The 24,764-nt window shown below is 34.2% G+C and overlaps 1 protein-coding gene across 8 annotated transcripts in view; it reads right to left on the bottom strand.

The window, feature by feature from the left end:
• The window catches only part of LOC139986847 (uncharacterized), a 209,557-nt gene that overhangs the window by 97,607 nt on the left and 87,186 nt on the right, over positions 1–24,764 (bottom strand). For all 8 annotated transcript variants that reach the window (XM_072002517.1, XM_072002523.1, XM_072002521.1 and 5 more), the window contains one exon: positions 19,871–20,119. In XM_072002517.1, the coding sequence (XP_071858618.1) occupies positions 19,871–20,119 (249 nt within the window). The remainder of the gene's footprint in view (positions 1–19,870; positions 20,120–24,764) is intronic.

The following is a 24,764-nucleotide window of genomic DNA, read 5'->3' as shown; positions in this document are numbered from 1 at the left end:
AGCAAACCAACGCTTGCAATCAATCAGAATGAAAACAATAACATCGAAGACGTTACAGACATCAAAGAAATGCTCAAACAATCCATTAAAGGTATGGAAATGTTAGGAAAAATGGTAAGTGATCTAAACACAATACTAAGACAACAAGCACAACAAACAACAATCATGTTACAACTACTTACTAACTTGCTAAGTAAAAAATAGAGATGGACATTTTGAAAATAGCAGTCTGGAACTCCAATGGCTTGCAACAGCGAGCCCACGAAACTAAAATATTTTTGTATAAAAATAATATTGATATACTACTTGTCTCAGAAACACATTTCACCCTAAAAAACTACATGAAAATACCGTACTACACCATATACGATACCAAACATCCCTCAGGTAAAGCACATGGAGGAACTGCAGTAATAATAAAAAATGACATCAAGCATCACTTACATAGTCAAACAAATCAAGAACACCTACAAGCAACCACTGTCACAATACAAACCAATGACAATTACTTCCAGATGTCAGCAGTATATGCACCTCCGAGACACAAAATGACACTTAAAAAATGGGAAGAGTACTTCCAATCCTTAGGCGACAAATATATAGCGGCAGGAGACTTTAATGCAAAGCACACATTATGGGGTTCGAGAATTAGCACACCGAGAGGTAGAACATTGGAAAAATACATTAGAAGCAGCAACCTCAATGTACTATCTACAGGAAAACCAACGTACTGGCCGACAGACCCCAATAAAATACCTGACCTGTTGGATTTTGCAGTAACAAAAGGGCTAAATGTAAGCAAATTAAAAATAACAACCAGCCTCGAGCTTAACTCCGACCATACACCAATTATAATAGAATATACAAACAAACCTCTACTTTATAACAAGTCAGAGTCGCTTTGCAATAAAACCACCAACTGGCAAACTTTCAAAGAACTGATCGAAAACAAAATCAACTGCAATATCCCGTTGAAAACACCTGAACACATTGAGCAGGCAGTAGCAACTTTGACAGAAATAATACAGGAAGCAGCGTGGGCAACCACCACCTATGAAACAAATAGCAGGCAATCAAAAATTATTCCGCAGGACATCCTAGACAAAATCAGGGAAAAAAGAAAAGCGAAAGCAAAATGGCAAAAACAGAGAACACGAGAAAACAAGAAAAACCTAAATAAACTTGCAAAGGAACTAAAGAATAAAATAAGGGAACATCATAATAACGAATTCTCAAAATTCATCGAATCACTATCCGCGCATGAGAATACCGACTACTCCCTATGGAAAGTCACTAACAAAATTAAGAAAACAGTAAAAACAATCCCAGCAATCAGAAAAATGGACAACACATGGGCTAGAACCAACGAAGAACAGGCAGAAGAATTCTCAAAGCACCTACAAAATATATTTTCGCCGTATGAAATTGATAACAACATCCCTGGATGGCAAACAAATGAAGAAGTGGAAAATGCCAGCAACACAACTGATAAACGCTGCACCATACTCAGCACAACAGCGCAAGAAGTTACAAACTTAATTGAGGCAACAAAGACAAGTAAAGCACCAGGATTTGACTTGATCAATGGGAAAATCTTAAAAAACCTTCCCCCAAAGGCAATAAGACTAACAACGATAATATTTAACGCAATTCTAAGAATACAGTACTTTCCTACACTATGGAAAATAGCACAGATAGTGATGTTACCCAAACCAAACAAAAACCCACATTTAACTGCATCCTACAGGCCGATATCATTACTACCTGCGTTTTCCAAATTACTAGAGAAAATAATATATAACCGCTTAAAACCAACAATAGAAAAAGAAAAACTAATACCGAACCATCAATTTGGATTCAGGAATAAACACTCCACAATAGAACAAATGCATAGACTCGTCAATGAAATCTTACAGTCGCTTGAAACAAAACAATACTGCACAGCACTCTTTATGGATATCGAAAAAGCATTCGACAAAGTTAACCATGAAAAACTTCTTCAAACAATCAAAAAGCAATTTCCAGAACAAATCTACAAACTACTCAAATCCTACTTAAACAACAGAACCTTTGTAGTAAAAATAAATGATGCATACTCTGAAATTAAGGACATCAAGGCAGGAGTACCGCAAGGAAGTGTCTTAGGACCAATATTATACACACTATACACGGCAGATATACCAACAACTGTCAACAGTAAAACACTGACGTTTGCGGACGATACGGCCATACTAGTGAGGCATGCAAATCTAGAAACGGCCGCCGCACTACTACAAGAACACACTACAAAAATAGAAAAATGGCTGCAAAACAAACAAATAAAAGTGAACACCAGCAAGTGCAACCACATAACATTTACACTTAGAAAAGGAAAAACACCAGATATTCAACTGAACGGCGCCCACATAGCACAATCAAAGCAAGTCAAATATCTGGGAATAAATTTAGACACACGCCTTACATGGAAGCACCATATAAAATCAATAATAAACAGAATAAGTGCAAAAAGGAAGCAGATGTACTGGTTAATCAATAGAAAATCTAAATTAAGCACAATGAATAAACTAAATATATACAAAACAATAATCAAACCAATCTGGACATACGGAGTCCCATTATGGGGGACGGCAGCAATGAGTCACATAAGCAAAATAGAAATAGAGCAAGCAAAAATCTTAAGGACAATAGTTAACGCACCATGGTACGTCAGAAATGAAGACCTACGAAAAGATCTAAAAATTCCAACAGTCAAAGAGGAAATCGCTAGATACGCAAAAAAGTACAAAGAAAGACTTGCAGCACACCCAAACCAGCTGGCTGCTGAAACAAATAAAACCAAAATAGAAAGAAGACTGAAGAGGAAGCATCCCGCAGACCTCGAAATAGAGATGCAATAGGAAACCTAGAAGATGGAACCCCGCTGGGGGTAACCATCCACATGCTATATTTTATTTATTTCTATTTATTTTTATTTTTTATTTTTTATTCTTTTATTCTCTAAGCTATAACATTTTACCAAATGTCCTTCTGGACAAATTGTAAAAATTTAATAAAACAAATAAAAAAAAAAAAAAAAAAAAACGTTTTCGAACTCTAACACATACTGGATATTCGTGCAAGAATTCCGCACGAGGATTAATATTACAACACAAAGTTACGACGATATACGAATGAAAACTATACAGGGTATCCCAGTATTTTTCGACCAAGCGGTGTTAGTACATAGGCGAAGATAAGGAAAAAATGTAATATAAACATACGTCGTTGGAAGCTTCGTTAAAGAATCATAACAAATGATACACAAAACGAGCAGTAAACAGTAAAGAACGTGCTACTATCGCACAGTGTTTTCCTAGCTGTGTGCAAAAATATAAATTATATAAATTGTATGATATTAAATTATAAAAATGTAAATTTGCTTAAAAATTCGTAGTCTATGCATTATCTTTCAAGAATAGATAATAATAAATCCACGAAGTTCTGTATAAAACCGATAGAATAACCAATGCTATCAATGTTTAGTCGTAAAGCTAGCTTTTTGCTGTCTGACCGTCGCTACTCTTCTACTGAAGAAACAGAAGATTCGACTTGTCACGTTTCTCCACTAGTCTTCGTGCGCTTTAGCGGGGGAAAAAATTGGAAAAAAGAGGGGAAAAAGCAAAGAGGAAGAAAATACACACGTCACGCTTCACTGAAATAAAGCCAGCATGGAGACAAGAGCGTCTGTCTGCATCCTGGTAGCATCGCTTCCAGGATAGACGTGTTGTGTCGACGCTGAATGCGCCAGGGAAAACGAAGAAACACTCTGAAAAATGAGATTTTTGTAAAGAGAAAGGAGTGAAAAGCAGACATAGGCTGGCGTTGCGATGGAGACAAGGCAAGAGCTAGCTGCACTAGCGAGCATTGGTTCGGAGGCGAACTCTAGTCCTTGAGACGTGTCATCCTTTTCAGGATTCAGATAGGACGCAGATACGCGCACGGCGATGAATGCAACTGGTATACGCGAGGGCGCGGCTCGTTTGGATCGGGAAATGCACAGACAGAGGCGCAATTCAATCAGATAGAAATTAAGAGAGTGGAAGCTGAGCGCGATTCGGCTTGAGCGTAAAGCGAGAGAGATTTGGCTATCCCTTGGACAGTTGGATGAAGTTGGCGATCGCAGAAAACCGAACAGTGTTCGTTTGTCCACGATTTGCCCGGCTGAAATTTTAGCATAGCTGTATTTGAAAAAAAAAAAAAAAGAAAACTACCAAATGAAAATATTAAAAAACTGATAATTTCTTTGGATGAATTTGGGTGGACAAACTTGAACAGATCATGGACGATCATATGCCACATAAACGTTAACGAAAAAGTTCATGTAGCGGTGATGTCAAGTGTTTTTTTAATTTTTATTCGCTAATAATTGTTTTTTCAAAGGCAGACAAATTAAAATTTTGGCTGGACAAACGCCAACGAATCGTGCACAATCATATTCTACGTAAAAAACAATGAAAACGTTCATGTAGCGGTGATGTCAAGTGTTTTCTTAATCTTTATTCGCTAATAATTGTTTTTTCAGAAGCAGACAAATTAAAATTTTGGCTGGACAAACGCCAACGAATCGTGGACGATCATATTCTATATAAAAAACAGCGAAAACGTTCATAGGGTGGTGACGTTAAATTTTTTTTAATTTTTATCTGTTGATAGCTTTTTTCTTTCTTTTTTTGTTTTTGAGAGTGGACAAATGGAAATTTTGGTTGGACAAATGTGCACAAACGAATATTGTTTGGATTTAAAAAAGAAATCTGAGGGTTTCACTCAGCGTTTTTGTCCGCTGTTGTATTATACCCGAATCATGAATCGAATTTAATCCTGAAATGGACACGAGAAACTAGTGAAATCGGAAAGGTCCTTTTCGTGGACGTTGTTTAAAACGACCGTGCCGCGATATCTCGTTCCACCTGATCGAAATCCTGGAGAATTCCGTGTAATCTCTGATATTTATAGACCTATTCAGCGATTCTCGCCATTGTACGTCGTAAAATTGACATAAAAGTTGGACGCTGTCCGTATTTTAGGATTGCTAATTATACAAATTGGTATATTCGCCACGGACGAAAATGTGCGTCAAGCGTTCGGTTCTACCTATTCCAGATAGTCAGTCAGATATCTGGGCATGACTCTGGACAGAAGATTGACATGAAAACAACATATCTTAGATAAAACCAAACAAATCAAAGCAAAATTCCAACATGGAAATTCTTCAACGATTCCAAACGAAAACCTTAAGATCCCTAATAGATGCACCTTGGTACGTCACCAACGAAACGATACATCACGACCTCAAGATACCCACAGTCAAAGAAGAAATATCAAAATTCAGCAATAGACATAGCACAAGAGTTAACAACCACCAAAACCCTCTAATTACTCAACTACTTGACACGTCGGAACAGATCCGCAGGCTAAAAAGACGTTACACCTTAGACCTAAGCACTAGATTCAAATAGAATCAAACATACTATAAACACTTATTAATCATGTCATAGTACCACGTCAGATAAATTTACTTAAAATTCTCTAACGAGAATTGATTGTAAAATAAACGCAAATAAAAAAAAAAATTTTTTTGTCAATACCACATAATGACAAAATTCGTAATCACTTAGTTGCCAGTCCAATACTTTCAAACATAGTTATGAATAAAATGTCTGGTCTACAATGTGATAAGAAAGGAAAGCTGAATTTGTGACACGCGAAGCGAAATTAAAAACACAAGTGTTCGCTTTGATATTACACTCACCAAGTTATCTCCAATCATTTCTACTTTACATCGAAAACAAAGATCGAAGAGATACTTTCACCAATGTTATAAGCTTGGAACAACAAGCGGCAATTTTTATCGCGTTCTGCTTCTACTGTAAATAACCGTGCAGTGCAAATGTTATCAGTCACGCACATTTTGCTCGTGCGTATCAACAAATGCGAATCGACAGCGCCCTGTCGAATTATTAATATCGTATCGTTAAAATTAAAATCGATTTCAAAAGATACGATCTTTGTACGTCCACCTACTTCCCTCGTTTATAGACAAAGCGTATTATTTACAAATTTGCCTTTGAAAATCCCACTAGAATTACCTTAATTAATTGGTAATTAATCGCATAAAAAATTGGAAATCAGATACAGCAGAATGTACAGTTTACATTACATTAACATTATAGTAACATTATGGTTAGCTTGAAAATGAATTTTAGAAGGCGCTATCTTTGTACGTGTGTGTATTTGCAACTTAAACTTTTTATTCTATTCAATATGGAATATCAAAGTACATAATTCCTTTTTTAACAAAATCATTCGAAGATCACATCGAAGATCGTTTTCATTTTATAAGAATTAAATTAATGGAATATCGTCCATTTGTAGTTTTATTTGATTTACAGTAAGCATCGATTAATGGAGAAAATGTATTGACAAATTCGACTTTGGAGATCACGTGCAACTAATTACTAAACCACAGACATTATACATTTTTGAGAAATGAAAAATTCCACAAATCTACAGACTACAGATAATATGCAAAAATATATTTAAATATGTATAATTGTTGAAAATGACAACGTGAGTTCATGCTCGCCCTCCATATGCAGATGCGCTAGTTACAAAAACAGTAACTAGGAGGTTGTTCTAGATATAATCGATAGACTCAATCGATGGTTTTAAGAAGTTCTTTTGTTTCTTTTTTTTCTCCTGGTTCATGTAAGTGTGTGCAATAAAGGTTTTTCGGCTCAAAACGGTGTGATACATTTATACATACAATATAATAATAACTATTGTGATCCTACCTCTGAATATAGAAATAACAACAATAATATTTAAAATAAAACACTTACTGTGATATTTAGTAGATGAAATAAATTTCTATTCACATTCAATTCCATTCAAATTATGTTTATAAGAATAGAAATTTGCATAGAACATCCGTAGTCTATTAATTACGTAGAGAATAATAGGATAATCAAGTGGACCAGATGCATCGATCAGTCGACAGTTCGCCTAAACAGGAAAGTTATGACCTAAAGTTCTATATTTATTTCGATTTGGCACGATCGTTGCTGATCTGCGAAACAAAACGTGCAGAAACTTAGTAACTACCCTTGTTCTCCTGACACGATCCAGAGACTTCGCTTACTATCCTTGGCAGACTTTCATTTTAAACATTGATGCATTTAGCGAAGAAATTAATCTTCCAACGATTGCTAACTCTGCTTTAAGAACGAGATTTCCCTCTAAAGTTCAGGAAACGGTCCGTTTCACCCTCCAAGTGCGAATTTCAATGTCACTTTTCACTGCTACTTAATTACCATATTGTGTTATTAACATTATCCAATTAATTATATTATCTTTTCGCTATCTGCATGATATTGTATGTTTGTGCAACGAAAATCTAACATATTTTTATACATATTAATGTAATCATCTTTTCATTAGAATCTTCGTAAAATCGTTACATATTATCTGGACGAATTCTAGCAATTCTGTAAACGCGTTTTCGTAATCGTATTTTTATTAAGTTGTCCGAAAAGTTTCTTTTGTTTCATAAGGTGATAGAAGATGAACAACAATTTCTGTTTTATATTATTTTATTGAATTAGGTGTGATCCATTTCGTTCTATTTCTATTATTATGTTCGTGCATAATTCAATAAACTAATATAAAACAAAAAACATTGTGCGTCTATTGTTTCCTTATAAAACGAAAGAAACATTTCGGACAACCTAATATTATAATCTTCATTGCATTCTAGTGTACTATGATTCAAGAACTATTTTGGTTACATCCAAAAATCGTTAGATTTCGAAGAATCAAGATACAGCATTTATTCATATTTTTGCATATATCTGATAAGCTTTTTAATTATAACACTCCGAATATTTTCATGTTTCCAAATCTTCCTATTTACCACGTCACTTTATACTCTTTTCGTCTTCTCTGTCGTCTAGCTTATTTAAAATTACTTGAAACATTTGCAACGTATGACGTAGCCCAGCATCTCATAGCACTGCATCGCAAAAACCTGGTAAAATCCAGCAAAAGCTTTCAGAGAATCGAAACTTATTGTTCTAGACTTTCAGAAATGCACTATTTTTTCAGTTTTAGAGAACCTACAATTGTAATGGATGAATAAACGTTGATATTTTCATGAAAAGTGTTGCAAAAGCCAATTATTAAACAGTCAAATAATGATAAATCTATAATTTATCTAAAATATATTTACAAAATAAATGTACAATATGTTCCCTCTGCGATAAATACAAAACTCATACACTAAACACTTTTGCCTTTTAAACTTTAGCATAGGATGAAAGAATCACAGTAAGATTTACAAGTATAGTGGTTAAAATATCGATGCATATCGCATTTCTATCGAGCTTTATGTTCCACCTGCATGGCATGACATTTTTGCAGCCTTATGAGGATATTGCTACATATCATACAATTTAATGTACTTGGACCTAATTGATTAGTATGTGATGCTATACACTGGCGTAGTGATACCTTTTGCAGTCACTGTATCTACAGAATATCGGGTTGTAATACTTTCGCGCAATTATTTCCTCAGTCAAATAATGATAAATCTATAATTTATCTAAAATATATTTACAAAATAAATGTACATCATGTTCCCTCTGCGATAAATACAAAACTCATACACTAAACACTTTTGACTTTTACATTTTAGCATAGGATGAAAGAATTACAATAAGATTTACAAGTACAGTGCAATTATTTCCTCAGCCAAATAATGATAAATCTATAATTTATCTAAAATTGTATGATACATTAGTATGGTACATTAAATTGTATGATATTTAGCAATATCCTCACAAGGCTGCAGAAATGTCATGCTACGCAGATGGAACATAAAACTCGATAGAAATGCGATATACGTCGATATTTTAACCACTGTACTTGTAAATCTTATTGTGACTTTTACATCCTACACTAAAGTTTAAAAGTCGAAAGTGTTTATTGTATGAGTTTTGTATTTATCGTAAATAAAACATATTACACATTTATTTTGTAAATATAAGATTTAAATATATAATATGTTTCCTCTGCGATAAATACAAAACTCATACACTAAACACTTTTGACTTTTAAACTTTAGCATAAGATGAAAGAATCACAGTAAGATTTACAAGTACAGTGGTTAAAATATCGATGCATATCGCATTTCTATCGAGCTTTATGTTCCACCTGTATGGCATGACATTTTTGCAGCCTTATAAGGATATTGCTAGATATCATACAATTTAATGTACTTGGACCTAATTGATTAGTATGTGATGCTATGCACTGACGTGGTGATACTTCTTGCAGCCACTGTATCTATAGAATATCGGGTTTTAATACTTCCGTGCAATTATTTCCTCAACTATTCGCTATCGAGAAAATGTTGCAAATGAAACACAGTCTGTTTCGAAGTGGATTACGGATGGCTGCCAATAAATTACTGGAACAAGTTTCGAGGGGTTGGAACTATTCAGGGTCAGAACGAACCAATATATTGATTGGCAAAGTTGTCCCCTCGAATACGCAAGATAAAGAACAATTTCTAGGCGGTTAGCGAAACGAGATTTTAAATGTTAACCCTTTGCACTCCGAATTTTATTTCAATTTCGTTACCAGCTGCTGCCAACGCTTTTAAGTGTTTTATTTGAAATTTATTTTAACTAAAAAATAAGACAATTTAAATAAATAAAGGAAGTAAAGAAATTCAATTAAATACCAGTTTTATTCAGATTATTGTTGTATTTTGTAATTTTTAAGTACATGATATATCTTGAAACAATTTCCAGGATGCAATTCTGGTTTTCTTTCGCACGTTTCACAAAAAAAGGTGGACATGAAAGAATGTCGAGTGGGACGCGACAAAGGAACTCCTGAGATAAAGACTGATAAAAACCGACATAGGAGTGTAAAGGGTTAACAAATAACGTTGAACGATTATTGACTAGCCAAAGGGCCAATGTATTTTTGCAAACTAGTGAATTCTTTTTTGGAAAAGATGTCATTTTCATGTTCAGCTTAATAGAAATATATTTAAAATCCTAGAGAAATTCCAATAGGATATTTTCCTCGAAACAGGATAAGTTCTACAGTGTCCATTTTTAAATTTGTCGTAATATATTAAATATATTATAACGTATTATATTCTTATTAATAACATAAATCGATGAGATATTAATAAAAAATTGACAAATTCGTTCATATAATTTTACATTATAATACAAGACAAAACTGAAAATACAGCAAACGAAAGCTTTTTTCTCGAAACTTGGAAACAATGACCATTTCTCCTAAAATTGTGTTTTCGCCTATGAAGAAATATAAACTCAAGATTAATTCTGTTGCGTTTTCACTCAACGTTTAGTGGACTTTTTCTACTTTTGATTGCTTCTACTAATTCGTTAGGTATTTTATTTTTTTTCTAAGTACACGATATTTTCTAAGGTAATTTCTGATCGCAAATGTTTCTCGCTAGAATTCCCCACAGATTCTCGATTGGATCAGGATATGATGCTAGCCATCGTAATAATTCTACCCGGAAATGTTGGAACTAGTTTTTCCTAGCAGCGGCTGTACGAGTAGTCGCTGAAGTCTCGTTGAAAAATTGTCTTTTGTCTTCTATTTCGGCTACGAAAGGCAACAATTCGCCGTGTTACATTTCCTGATATCCCATAGCGTTTAATTTATTTATTTAAAAAATAATTTCACTTAACGTATCCAAACATGATCGATGATTTCTCAACAATGTTGAAGAAATAATGCGAAGAAAACGTGTTTGAGTCTACGATTATTCACAGCGCTGTATTTAAACATACAGATTTATTTAATAATCCCATCTTTGTAAACATGGCTAAAAAAAACAGTGTACGAGAGCAATATACATTATTTTGTTAATATTTCAGCAACATATATATATATATATATATATATATATATATATATATATCAATGCAGCGTTTTGCTTAAATTTGTCGAGCCGTATATTCCACAGAAATATCTCAAATGCAAAGAAATATGTTACGCGTGTGCAACGTGCGCATGTTATCAGAGATTAATAGCTACATACATCAGCGATTTCTGTGAGAAAGTTCATAGACCTGCTATCACGCGTAACTCTTGATTGAACGATTTCGAGGAAGAAACATTCGACCTTCGATCCTAATAAATCACAGTTAAACGTTTACGGTGTGGATTCTGGTCGAGAGGATACGATCACGCAGTGAGAAACCGAATCCGGAGCTGTACAATTTAGATAAATTGTCTGGGTGGGCGCACAGGGGAGAACACGTGCGACCTCTAACACTGGCATTGCAATCTGCCAGCTGTAACTCATGCTTCGTACAAGCACCTACTTCACCAACCTGTGAATATAGAATTTTTTTTCTTTTCTTTCCTTTTTTTTTTTTTTTTTTTTTTTTTAACCATTGGCATTCTATCATGAGAAATCCATCGAGACCGCAAAGTTCTATTTATCGAAAACGTGACCAGTTTGCAACACAGCGAGTGGCAGAATAGAAGAACTAGCTTACTTTGGTTTTATTACATAATTCTCGTTTATCCGATGGTTTTACGTAACAGTTTCAGCGATTTGTTTAATGTTCCTCCTTATCGTCAATTTTTTTTTAGATTTTTTATTGCACGTGTATATATTGTATTGGGAAATTAAGTTTGATTGACAATTTTTAAGTAATTCGATAATTTCAATGGTAGTAGTAATGTGTCATATTTCTTTATCGATTAATTCAACTTTGCTAATAAGAATAATTTCTCATATTTCTGTATTAATTAACCATTCGATGTCAACAGCAATGTCTCTCTAGTAATTAATTCAATAACCTTGATGATAACAATAATTACTCGTATTTCTGTAACACTATTCAATGTTAGTAACAATATCTCATAATTCTCTATTTATTAATTCAATAACTTTGATGTGAACAACGATAATTCCTCATATTTCTGTATCCATTAACTCAATACCTTCAACAGTAAAAATATTTCATCTTTTCCTATCGATGATGTATCATATTCGAGGAACGAAAATATATTCTGCTAACATACGAGAACAGAATGGGTTTCATACCCATTTGTCTTGCCTTTCTCTATTGATTAATTCGATAACTTTGGTACTAACAACAATTCCTCATATTTCTGTATCAATTAACTCAATATCTTCAACAGTAAAAATATTTCATCTTTTTCTATCGATGATGTATCATATTCGAGGAACGAAAATATATTCTGCAAACATACAAGAACAGAATGGGTTTCATACCCATTTGTCTTGCGTTTCTCTATTGATTAATTCGATATCTTTAGTACTAACAACAATTCCTCATATTTCTGTATCAATCAAGAAACAACATTTCTATGACATTCTTCCGAACGTATTAACAAGAAACAAGCGCGCGTATCGATGATAAAGTTCCGGTGTTGCTATGATTTTTAAAAAACGTAATCCCGCGTATCGCAAAGAAAACCAATTGAATCTCGCGTGAAACTGAGAAACGTCATGTGTCTTCGATATGATACGGAAGAAGAGAAATGAAAGGTGCAATCTCAGCGAAATATCAAAACGTCAATCACACGTGGCTTTCGAGAAACTAGCCACTTGGGCGCGAAAACGAGGCATGATATTCAGTTTCCTAAACAACGAGCAGCCTGGAAACTTCATGTTTCACCGCACGTCGAAAATTCAACGGGAGCGGCCACGTCAAAGGCAGCACTTCGGCCGCGTGTCTTGATAAATTGATGTTTTCCAAAGCATTTTTCTTTTTATTTTCCACGCTCCGCAGCATCAACGACGGTTACACGCGTATTGCAGTCGAAATTGACGGCCGACATAACAAATTCCCGAGAAATTCGTTCTCTCACCTGCCGTTTATATCCCGTTCGCTGAGCTTTTCAAATTTTTAAACCGCACCGACTGTGTCTGGCCTACGAATATTTAATGCCACTTCCTTCTACTATTCGGCGAGTCTAAGAAATTTACAGTCGCAACTTCAAGTTTACAGCTGACCTACATTCAGACGCTGGGTCGAGGCCTTTGCATTTCTTCGGCGGTATTGCACCTTTTTCGTCGATAATAATTTAATCTTGAACGTTGTTCCGTTTTTTAAGCACTTTACAAAATCTTCCAAATGCAAAGAATTTCGGTGAAAAGTGTGGTAAACGATTTTTGCTGCTGTTACAAATATTTGAATTAATATCGAATGGTAGCGTTTCTCTAAGTGAGGTTTAAACTTCAGTTACGTTTTTATTATACTTACATACGAAAATTGTATATCTTTTTTACGATGAATTCGCGCTCTTTCGTTCGACGCTTTTATCGCAAGGCTTTATTGGAAAATTAATTTTCTATTACATTGCCTTTAAGATATGAGCTGAAACCTCCTTTGTATTTGAAGCACATCCGATGTATGTACTACGTACAGGTTCGATGAACCCGGTTAAATATAGCGACGACAGTGAATAATTTAGTGAGATCTAATCGTTTTCAGATTTCACATTTCACATTATTGTCTCTTTCTGACGTATTCAACACGCCAGGCGAAAGATTCCAATAAAATAATATCATCGCAGATTATAGCATCTTTGAAACCTATTATTCTTACTATTATCTCAGTCTTATTATTCTTATTGCATCTTATATATCTTGTACAGAATTTTGCAAATTTATATAACTTCAATTGCGTTTTGTATATTTAATATATAGAATAATTATAAATTCAAATGTGTTTTTAGATTTTTCATAATATTAAAAGAAAAATTGAGTAAGTCGTTAATATTATTTCATATTGTAACGTAGAACAAAGATCAAGATACAACAAACGAAAACTGTGTTTTCTTTGAGTCTAGAAACAATTCAAATTTCTCCTAAAATTGTGTTTTTTGTTGTGAGAAAACATGTTGTCTTTGATTATTTCTATTGCTCTGTTACACTATCCACTAATTTATTTAAATCTTCGTTTCTCACAGGTTCTCGATCGAGTTCAGATCAGGACACAAAGTTGGTGACGATGATGATTCCATTCCAAAATCTTGAAGCCACTTTTTTGTAGCGGTGACAAGATGAATAGGAGCATTGTTTCGTTGAAAACTTGCCTTTTATCTTTTATTTCAACAAACGTATCAAGATATCTTGATGTTTCTTGAAGGTATCGAAAAAATAATGCGAAGGTAACGTGTCCAAGTGCAAAATTATTCACAGCACTGCATCTATAGCCAATTAATCACCAACAGTATACTCAATTATCTTCATTTCTACAATCTAAGTTTTATTTGTCACTGTATGTCTTCGTATAAGACCGGTGTATATTTAAATCCACGTTATAAATCACCGGAATCGCTGTTTAAGAAAACATCCACCTCGAAATATATCAAAGCTGGTTTAAACACTAAGAAAGATTTATCTGACATTTTTTAAATCCTACTTTATAAAACCAGAGCCGACTCTCTCGCCAGAATATTTGTATACAGAAGCGAACGCGCTACGTCAACACCGCAGGAACACATAGAGCAGATATCCGCAGATGAAAATTGTCGGGTTAAAGCCGACAACAAGATGCTGCAGGAGTCGCAACGCGTGCGACTGGCCGACAGAATAATTTGATAGACTCGTATTAGCCTGAATTCCTACAATCCAGTTAGCTACCCTAGCCCTGATCCAGCCTCGTCCTGAATTTAGAGCAATTGACACGAACTGGAACACGCTGTGATAAACTAACGTTTCCGATAGGCTTCCTAAGACAGGTCGCACCGGCGTTCTCCACGCCGGAAAACTGTAAAATGCCCTCGAGGAAAGTTCGAACTTGTTCGATTGCTGCAACTTCCAGATTTCGTTATTTCATTAACTGTCCTTTGCCTTTAATCGCGATCGATTTATATCGAGTATTTATAAGGTGTTGACGAATGGAAAATTAAATGGCGAAATAGGAAGAAATTTTCTACTTTGTACTTTATATTTTATACTTACAGAAGTGTGTGTTCTAAGAAACTGAAGAGTAGAATTTAGCGATTGATATTTTATTGATGATCGATCAGATATAAGCATTTAATTTGTGATTGATATCTCGGGTATTTGTATTGTTAAGACGTGTTTCTTTAGAATTTCTCTATAAATTAATATTTGTTGCTATTGCTTTCCCTCTTGCAAATTTATATAATCTACTGAAACAATAATTATGATTACGCAAAAATAATTATGAATCACGTAACTGTGATTACGATAATGAAGTATTAGTAGTAACGCGATCAGTCGGAAATCAATCCGCTTAATTTCAACTTACCATTATTATTGCACGATTTTAACGAAATTTATTGCAGACAGGTCGTGTTGCAGGCAAATATATTTTCTAGAAGAATATTTTACAATGTTTATGAATTTGTAGATAGCTCCATTAAATAAATCGTAATTTTTGCACGAATACACTTTTTGCAGGAACAATATCGATAATAAAGCATTTGAAAATATGAAACTCGTATCAATAACGAAAATCATATCAATAGTGAGAATTTATTCTTGTAATTCGTATGATAAAAAATTATTGTATACTGTATCTAAATATTTGGACTATGTCTAAACGTTGATAAATATGCGTATACTATGCGTAGGAAGCGTTTATTTTCACATTCCCATTTAGTAAGATACAATTACATTAAGAGAAAGTGCTGTTCTATAAATGTACGTCGATATTTTATTTTAGACATTTTCTAAACATGAAATAGTAAATCAAATATTTAGACTATTTGCTACTACGTGTAGAAACCTGTTATTTTTCACATTTCAAATTCTTTTTCACGTTTAGCGGGATTCAATGAAATTAAGAGAAAGTTTCGCTACTCTGTACACGCACGTCGATGTTCAATTTTGAACATAGTCTAAATACGATAATTTAGTCGAATCTTCAATTTATATTAATTTTCAAATTGAATATCGACGTGTATTATTTTACGGAACAGCAAAAGTTTCTGTCAATTTAATTAAGTCTCGCTAAACGAAAATGTGAAAGTAAGTGATTCCTAGATATAGTAGCGTGACTATGTTACTATCAACAATATTTTATTACTTTTCAGCAACGTGAAGCGATGCATTGCGATAAATACGATCAGCACGTTCATTTGTTACTCGCCAATGACGCGAATAGCCATCTAATCTTGGAATAGTAATCTGTGATGATTTTTTGCCATGTCAATCTGACACCAAGTGATATATAACTTGGAAAAGTGAGGGCTGGTTGATGGCTAATAGACATAACATAACATTGCCGTTATTTTCTTTTGAACTTTGCTCTACGACTGGCAGCGAAGATTATTCGAATTTGATGTTTGCTCCGCAAATTCAAGACGAACGTAGAGTATACAGAGTAGCGCTGAATAATAATGGTAGATATGTACGTGGGATCACGACTGAGGCGGAAAATTTTTCTGTTTCCTCGGACGTTCATCGAATAGCAATGGAACTGCAAAGTATAAAGGGAATATACGTTTAAAGTTTCTGGTCGAAGCAGCAACGTTCCACGCGTGTGTGTTATACTGTAAACTGTAGAGCTAAACTTTGATCAGCCTCATTGCTCGACAATGAGTGAACGGTGGAGCAGAAATTCTCATATTTGGAGCCGAGGAATAAAACACTTTTTTGATACACTGTACGAAAACCAGGATCACCGTACTGTTATTTTGTAATGACGTGTGGAATTTACTTCCATCTTTCTATAAAATGAATTCTCGATATTGTGAGTTTAATTGAAATTCAATTTAATTTGCGAAAATTATCTTGCTAAATGAGAGTCGAGTTACGTGAAAATATTAAGGTCTAAATTTACTTAGTCTAGTTAAGTTGATTTGAAAGTCGGATAAACGAAGATAATTTCATTTTGTTTTACTTGTAGGTTTTACGCGAATGAATATGATACTTTCGAAATTGAACTCGTTAAGAACCAATAGACGTCTATATTACGTACATTCACAAAGATTTATTTACTTCTCTGTATTAGGTTGCTTAGGTTAAAATAATTGCCCACGTTTTCCTAAAAGGTTTATATAATCAACGAAGCATATACTATTTTGCTTTAATATTCTTTGTGAATGGACACGGTCATTTCAAAACTTTTGTTTTTATATCAAGAAATGTGGAATACATTTTTTAAATTATTTAACAATCACACGCGAAGAAAATTTCCAAACATTAAAACAGTTGATCTTTTAATATTAATAGCGCGGAGGATATTCCGATAAATTTTTGAACGAAAATGTAACAATCTCTGCTGCATTAGATTCAGAAACGATTCTTTTATGAAAAGCTCATAATTTTTTTTTCATTGCTTTCATTAAATAATATGTAATTATAAACGATATTGATCCATATTATTCGTACATTCATCGTAGTTATATTTATAATACTTTACAATATTCTACAACTTTATTATACAACCTAGTAATTAAAAAGTGATTGAAAGAAAATTCTACCGTTTGAAATTGTTTGGAAATTCTCTACGGTTTCCTGCAAAAATTCGTTACGTATTTTACATTGTGCGTTTTACGTTTCATTCGTTACAGTTCATTAATATTCAATGACAATGCCTGATCAACTGAAAATTAATGCACGTGGAAAGTTCTTTGCTTTGGCATTAAATAGAAATCTTCCAGTCCTCGTTGCGATTCTGCTTCTAATTTTAACTTATTACATGTAGCCCAAGTAAACAGTTATCATACATTGTTAGTTAAACTATCACGTGTTGGAAAATTTGTTGGGTGAGTGGCGGCGAATGACGTATGCTGGCAAAACTTTTGATAGGTGATGTAATTTAATCAGGCCATCAGGTTTTTATATTCTTCTCTGTTAATCCTTCACAAGCATATGTTGCTAATTACGCTCGAATATTTTCTGCAATTCTAGACATCAACATTTTCCGCTTCGTAATGTAGCAATCACGAGTACTGAAGATAATTTAAAACTCGAGATCAGGCATTTCCAAGATTTGTATTTTACGCGCAAAATGTTTCTAAAACGTCAGGGACTTGTATATTATATAACTTCAATCTCCGTACGAAGTTCCAATTTTATCAGAGAGTAAAGTTTTATTATAATTATACTACGAACGTTCGTTTAAAACGTGTTTATTCAAAATGATAGCTATACTGTGGCTATCTCTCTATTTATTATAACATTTATATACTACTCGACTCCAAGTATACAGGGTGTCTGCGAAATTATACTATAAACGTTCGGTTGGTGATTTTAGAGACAAAAAATAGTCGAAAAAGAAGAATAACATTTTTCCCTTTGAAGCTTCGTTTTCCAGAGAAATTAGTTAGAAGATCCGTCAGATAGCCGTGTGCTAATTGTAAGTTTCCATATAATATAATTATATATAATTTAATAAGATGAGCAGAGTTATGTGTACAGTAACGCGGTCGACTTATTACATAAATAAAATGATTTACAAAAAGTAATACCCTTGTCCTTATCTATAAAAGCATTCCAAACGCGGACAGTACGGGAACAAGATAACAGCAACGATAGGAAGCAAATCGTGACACTGTTCACGTTGATATATATCGACACGAGCGGAAAGAGAAGTCGGGTAACTGGAAACCTACAATTAGCACACGGGTACTGGCGGATCTTCAAACCGATTTTTCTTGAAAATGAAGCCTTAATCTCTTAGGTACGATGCGCCACTATAGTGGCTTTTGCGGATGTCATCTTATATTACGACACGCCACTATAGTGACTCACTCTATTTACTCATTCGCTCACCGTTTGAACTAAATGACGTATTTCATTTGTCACATTTCTTTTGCCCTCGCAATGTTTTATAACAGTGTTAACAATATACAGGCAGAATATATAGTTTCTGTTTTTGATACGCCAATGTCAGATATCAATTGTTTTCTGTTAAAATAAATATACCATTGTTAGATGCTCTTTCTAACATGCCGATCCGTATTCTTATAATTTTTTAGAATCTTCCAACTCAAAATGTAGCTTCAAAATAGAAAACGAAGAGCAATTTGAAAAACACTATCGCGCTATGAGTGTAAAAATTGTGACAAATTCTATGTGTCATAGTGCTTTAAAATATATATAAATATATTTTATATATTCATATATATATTTTTTATACGTTTATATATATTTATATATATATTTATATATATTTATATATATACATTTATATATTTATATTTATATATTATAAATATATTTTATATAATCATATATATATTTTGTATATTTATATATATATTTATATTTAAAATATACCGCACTCAATTGTATTAGTAAATTAATCATACCTTTAAGAAAAATTATAATTTAATTATCAAAAACTTCCTTCTAATGTGTTTGCGTAGAGAACAGCATTATCCGTCACACATTGCAGTGCTGTATCGTTTTCGCGTCAAACTCTGCCGTACAGAGAATCAGCCCCGTACAAAAATCAAGACATTAAAGGAAAAAATGTTATTCCTCTTTTTCCACCTATTTTTGCGTGCAGAATCATCAGGCAACCGCTTATACCATGATTTTGAGGCACTCTGTATTAAATTTTCGATGGTTCAGAAGTAGAGATAAAACGTGTAGAACCCGACTGAAAAACGCGCCACTGGAAGACGAGAACAGGTGCAAATTGCAGAAGACTAAAAGGCCTCTGTATGTTTGAATAATTAACAACGTCTCATCGTCGAACGTATGTTTACCAAACAGTAAATATTGCTAAAATTGTGGAAAAACGTATCGTTGTACGCTTGGTGGCCTGGCATCTGAAAAGGGAAAGTATCGTTAAGCACAGACAGAATGTCGACTCACCAAGCATCTTGACGCCCTGAACAGGACTCAGAGGGTAAAAATCGCCGTGGAGAGGGCAATGGAAGCCAACCCTGCGCTCCCTTCTTCGCGCCCTTCTAGTCAGCATGCAAAGCAGCACACCGAGGGCGAGCATAAGGGCGCCCACGACTATGCAGATCGGTCCCAGGATCCGCGAGTTGCCAGTGAACGCGATTCTAGCCGCGTACGAGTCCTTGTCTTCATCCTGGCCGGGACCGCGATACGACGCAGCTGAAACAAACAAATGAAGCACGCGTGAGCACAGAGTCAAGCGATATCAGCCATTTTCCCGCCCTCTAGTGAACGATTAATCGGCACCTTTGTGGCGGCAATTTCTCTCCTCTCTTTGCTTCAACTCTCCTTCGCGTCCCTTTCGATACGATCGCCTCTTTTCTGTTCCTTTCGACCGTTTTCTTTTTTCTTTCTATCACTTTCAATTTCTTTCCCTCGTATTAAACGAGAACTCGCGAACGACGATGGAATTTTTAAGGCGCGGCGGATAAAGGGACGCGTAATGAGGTTTCGTAATTCAAAGCCCGGACCTGGGACCAGCTTCCCTCTACTTTCTTTCGAGATTTTCGGCCGCGTTATTAATGTTTCAAATTTAATCTTGCCGAGTGCTCGCGGCTAAGTTCACGCTTCCATGAACGTGCGCGCCATATCAAACTGCCGGGCAATACTCGCTGTGAAGAAACGGTCCAAAAGGGAACAAACGGAGAAAAAGAGAGAGAGGGAAAGGGAGGAAGAGGCGAAAGAGAGAGAAAGGTGACTTTGCGGGGCAGGTGATTTTCAATTAAATAAGCAAGGAAAGACGACGGTGGGACGGCTAGTACCGTTTCGAACCCATTACGGGGAAATTGGTACTTGCCGCGTGAAAATTATGATCGACGGTAATATCCCGCCGTCGTGGTTAATTAATCTCCTTTAAATTGCGATAGACGTTTGTTACAAGAACAAGTTAAAGAAACAAGCTTTCTAGCAGTGTTTTGCTACACGCTGCAGTTTCACTTCTGCAGATAGATGCAGACCAAGTGACCAAAATTTCGGTCTGATCAATTTTTGTTGTTAAATGCTGCAGCCGATAAACGGTAATTGCAGTTTGAAATAGAAACACCGTTGGTTATGTGAGATCAAGAACAAAGGAATTGGCTGCTTCCAAAGTTTTCTGTAAAGTGCTCCATTTTTTTGCCACTGTACCTTTTATTTCTTAATATATAATCTTTCATTTCTATATTGAAATTTAGCTCCTGAAATGACGTATCGTATTAGATTTCACAAATTTCAATTAATAAAAAGACCGTACCTTGTAATCAACGTACTTAAGAATATTAAGTAACATATAATCTTAGAATATAAGCGATAATACAATGATATTATTGACATTATTTTTAAAAACTACATTTCTCTGTTTAAACATATAATGTAGAAATATTGACGATAAAGAATTAGACGTTTATTTGTATAATAAATATAAAATATTAATAAATTCCTACAACACAAGTCTCGACGACCTTCCTGTCTAAACTCTCTCTGCCATACTCACAGAACCCGAATGTAACCATTCAATAATATGATATTACGTTAATAGAATGTATTTCATTTATTATGATAAATTAACTACATTTATTCCCATAAAAAGCGATATGTTTAAGGGGCCCAAATTTCGTTCGCTGATGAATCTTTCTTGTTAGGTGTACCAGCCTGTAAGTGACGATTGAAATTTAAAATAGAAATGCTGCTAGTTTAGTGACAGCAAAAACGAAGGAATTCGTCACTAGGTTACGTCGTAATATTTGAAGTCGTATTCCAACATCTAAAGTACGTGATTCGGAATTTATTTTTGGCGACGCTTGACATATTGCTTCTATTTTTATATTCCAAAGTGGCGATCTCGTTCTGTTACTTATCTATATATTAGTGTTGGCAATTATATTAAAAAATGCCTTCGAAATTATGGACGTGTGTTTCGGAAAGAAAGTCATCGAACGAAAGCGAAGAAGAGCAAGAAGTGGCCTGTTTTAAAGTGACTTAAATACATACAGATACTAACTACCATGTCATGCGACAGTTAAATCTCTATTGTTATTAAAATTCAACCTAGTCTCAATTTGCATAGTATAAAGGAAATAATTTAATTAATTTTTCTTCCAGGAGATGGAATTTCTCGTCTCTAAGAACTACAAATTTTGTGTAAAATCTAAAGTTTGCGAATGAAATTTGTTAGAAATCACGAAAAATTTAAATATCTTACTGACAAATGAATTTGAGCATTCGTTGTGCTTGCATCGTACGAACGTGTGTTCTTATTGCCAAATTTTTTCACTATTGTACACGCAATAGTGACTTTCATCGTTTGTAAACAGTCTACAGCTGCTTATGCGTTTATGGGAAATTTAATGCTAAAACTACCACGCCAGTCAAATTCACTGGTTTTACAATTTTATTTTAAAATTCCTATTTCATGTTATATTTTTTTCCGCAATGATGTAATGACTTTCGCAACGATAACTAAAAGAATAATATAATGAATTTTATTTTGTTTCTTATGTATTCAAACTGAAAATAATTTCGTATCAAGGCTACTTATACCAATACCAGTAAAAATGACTGGTACTTGTCAAAGTGTAAAAGGGTCCTGCAATCTGTTTATCGAACCCCAATTAACCAGTTTCCTCGTTTTGTACAACTTGCCATACGTTTTGAAAATTATACTGCGTATCATTAGATATGATGATATCAGTTATCAGGAAAATTTCGGATCGATCGCTAGATCGCTAGATGCTAACACTAAAAATACCACACCAATCAAAATGACTGGTTCTACAATTTTATAAATGTGTCAACTCTCTTTTAGGGATCCCTGATGGATTAATAATACTAAAAATGTACTACATAACATGAAATTGCTTCTGTAAGAAAGTAATAAATCAATAAATATAAAAATATTCTATCATTAGGTATTTTTTAAAGACCAATCATTTTCACTGGTTTTGGTGGAAATAGCTTCGTCTTAACTATCGGTAGCTCTAGTGTTAAGTTACTGAAATTCGTAATCTACGTATTTGATATTTGCATAAAATTGAAACTAATAATGCGAAGTAGCAAAATCATAAAATATCGAAGTAATAATTTTATATTCTACTATAAAATTGTATATTTTATCGCATCTCTTTATCTTTTTCGCTATTCAGTGACTTGAAACGAAAGCTATTTCACGATAGTTGTTTAATATGCCTGTAATTACTCGGCGTGGATACAGATTTTTGACGCAAAAACAACCATTACTGTTGAATATATCTAACAATATTTCGTGTACATGCGAAACTAAATTGCCATTTCCCTTCACCTACATACGAAATTACAGTGTAACTACTTTTTGAAGCTATAGTCGATCTCGTCCGGATTTATCAAGCTCTCGTTTTAAGCTCATCAAGGTCTCGTATCAAATATCTGGCTTGCTAAAACCAGTCGTTTTGATTAGTTTTGGTAGAAATAACTTCGTGTCAGCTATCGGTAGTTTTAGTGTTAAAGATGCATACTGCACATAAAAACACGCTGAAATACATAAAATATTCAAAGTATAGAGCTCGCTATAATATTTATCAAGAGAAAAAAGTCTCTGCTCAACTTCCATTTCCTTAGTCTTATTCGTAAAAAATATAAATTCACATGAAATATAAATCCGCTGTTTATAAGTAATTAATAAACACGATGAAATTTTCTTCAGGCTACTAGCAAGTTTCGTAGATGCTTCGATTTTAGAATAATAAAATACGATGGCTAGTGCACACACGGTCAGATGCAATTCATGGGACATGTTAAAATTAACTTAACGCTGTACCAACAACACTAACGCGTTCATGTCACCGTGCTGCTGTTCACCTGAACTGTGAACGTCGTATTGCAAACTAGTCCATGTATGGACATATAATATGCGTTCTGTTGATAATCATTAGGTAAATCATGCGCTAATGATGCAAGTAAATTAATTGGAAAACTCCTGTTCTATGAACGTCAAAACCTAACTATACTGTTTTCGTCTAAATTTTCAGTATAATGGGACGTCGAGGGTCCTAGCTACAGCCGACTTGCTCCAAATTTAGAATACTCTTGCTCCTTTTTAATCTCCTTAAGCTATCTTCTCCTCTACCACGTTTTTAGGATTAAACCAATTAATTCAATTTCTGCCTTCTCTTCTCAAAAGTCATCAGAACTCCTCCCTTGCTTTAATTCTCCAAAGAATAGAAGTTGGGAACTAAAATTACATAAAATTTCTAATTATCCATTGCAATTTATTACACGTAATTTAATGCTACTATTATATTCTAATTAATTTCCTCGGTATCGATATCTTTATCACCTACATACAGATCTCTGTGTTCTTCTTTACAACAGATGTTTTTTACCTAAATTACCGAAATTGTTGAACAAATTAAATTTTGTTATTAAAGTAGCTATTATCTTTACGTATATGAAGATGAGCTGCTCCGCGTTAGTTTTACATACCGAGAACACTGTTCTATTTTGCAAGTGTTAACGATCGACATCAATTACAAATGACGAAAATAATTTGCGAAATGATCTGGCGTCTGTTAAGATATCGTACTCTGACGACGTGTTTATGAGCGACTCCAAATGTTGACATTTCATTTGTATGCAAAAGTTCTAATGTAGTAGCTTATGTCAAAGACCTAAGAAACTTACCTACCACTTATCTCATACCGTGTTAATTTACACGATAACAGTACGCGCGTATGTTTGCCAAATGGTAGTATATAAAAGTGATAAACTTGCCTGACAGATCTTATTTCGTGTTTATTTTCACATTAATCCATTAATTCGTGATTCCAAAAGGGATACATTTTTTTCTAACGGG

Source organism: Bombus fervidus, chromosome 4, assembly GCF_041682495.2.
Source record: "Bombus fervidus isolate BK054 chromosome 4, iyBomFerv1, whole genome shotgun sequence".
Lineage (NCBI taxonomy): Eukaryota > Metazoa > Arthropoda > Insecta > Hymenoptera > Apidae > Bombus > Bombus fervidus.
Note: the sequence above shows the minus strand (reverse complement) of the source record. Positions and strands in the feature narration are given on the sequence as shown.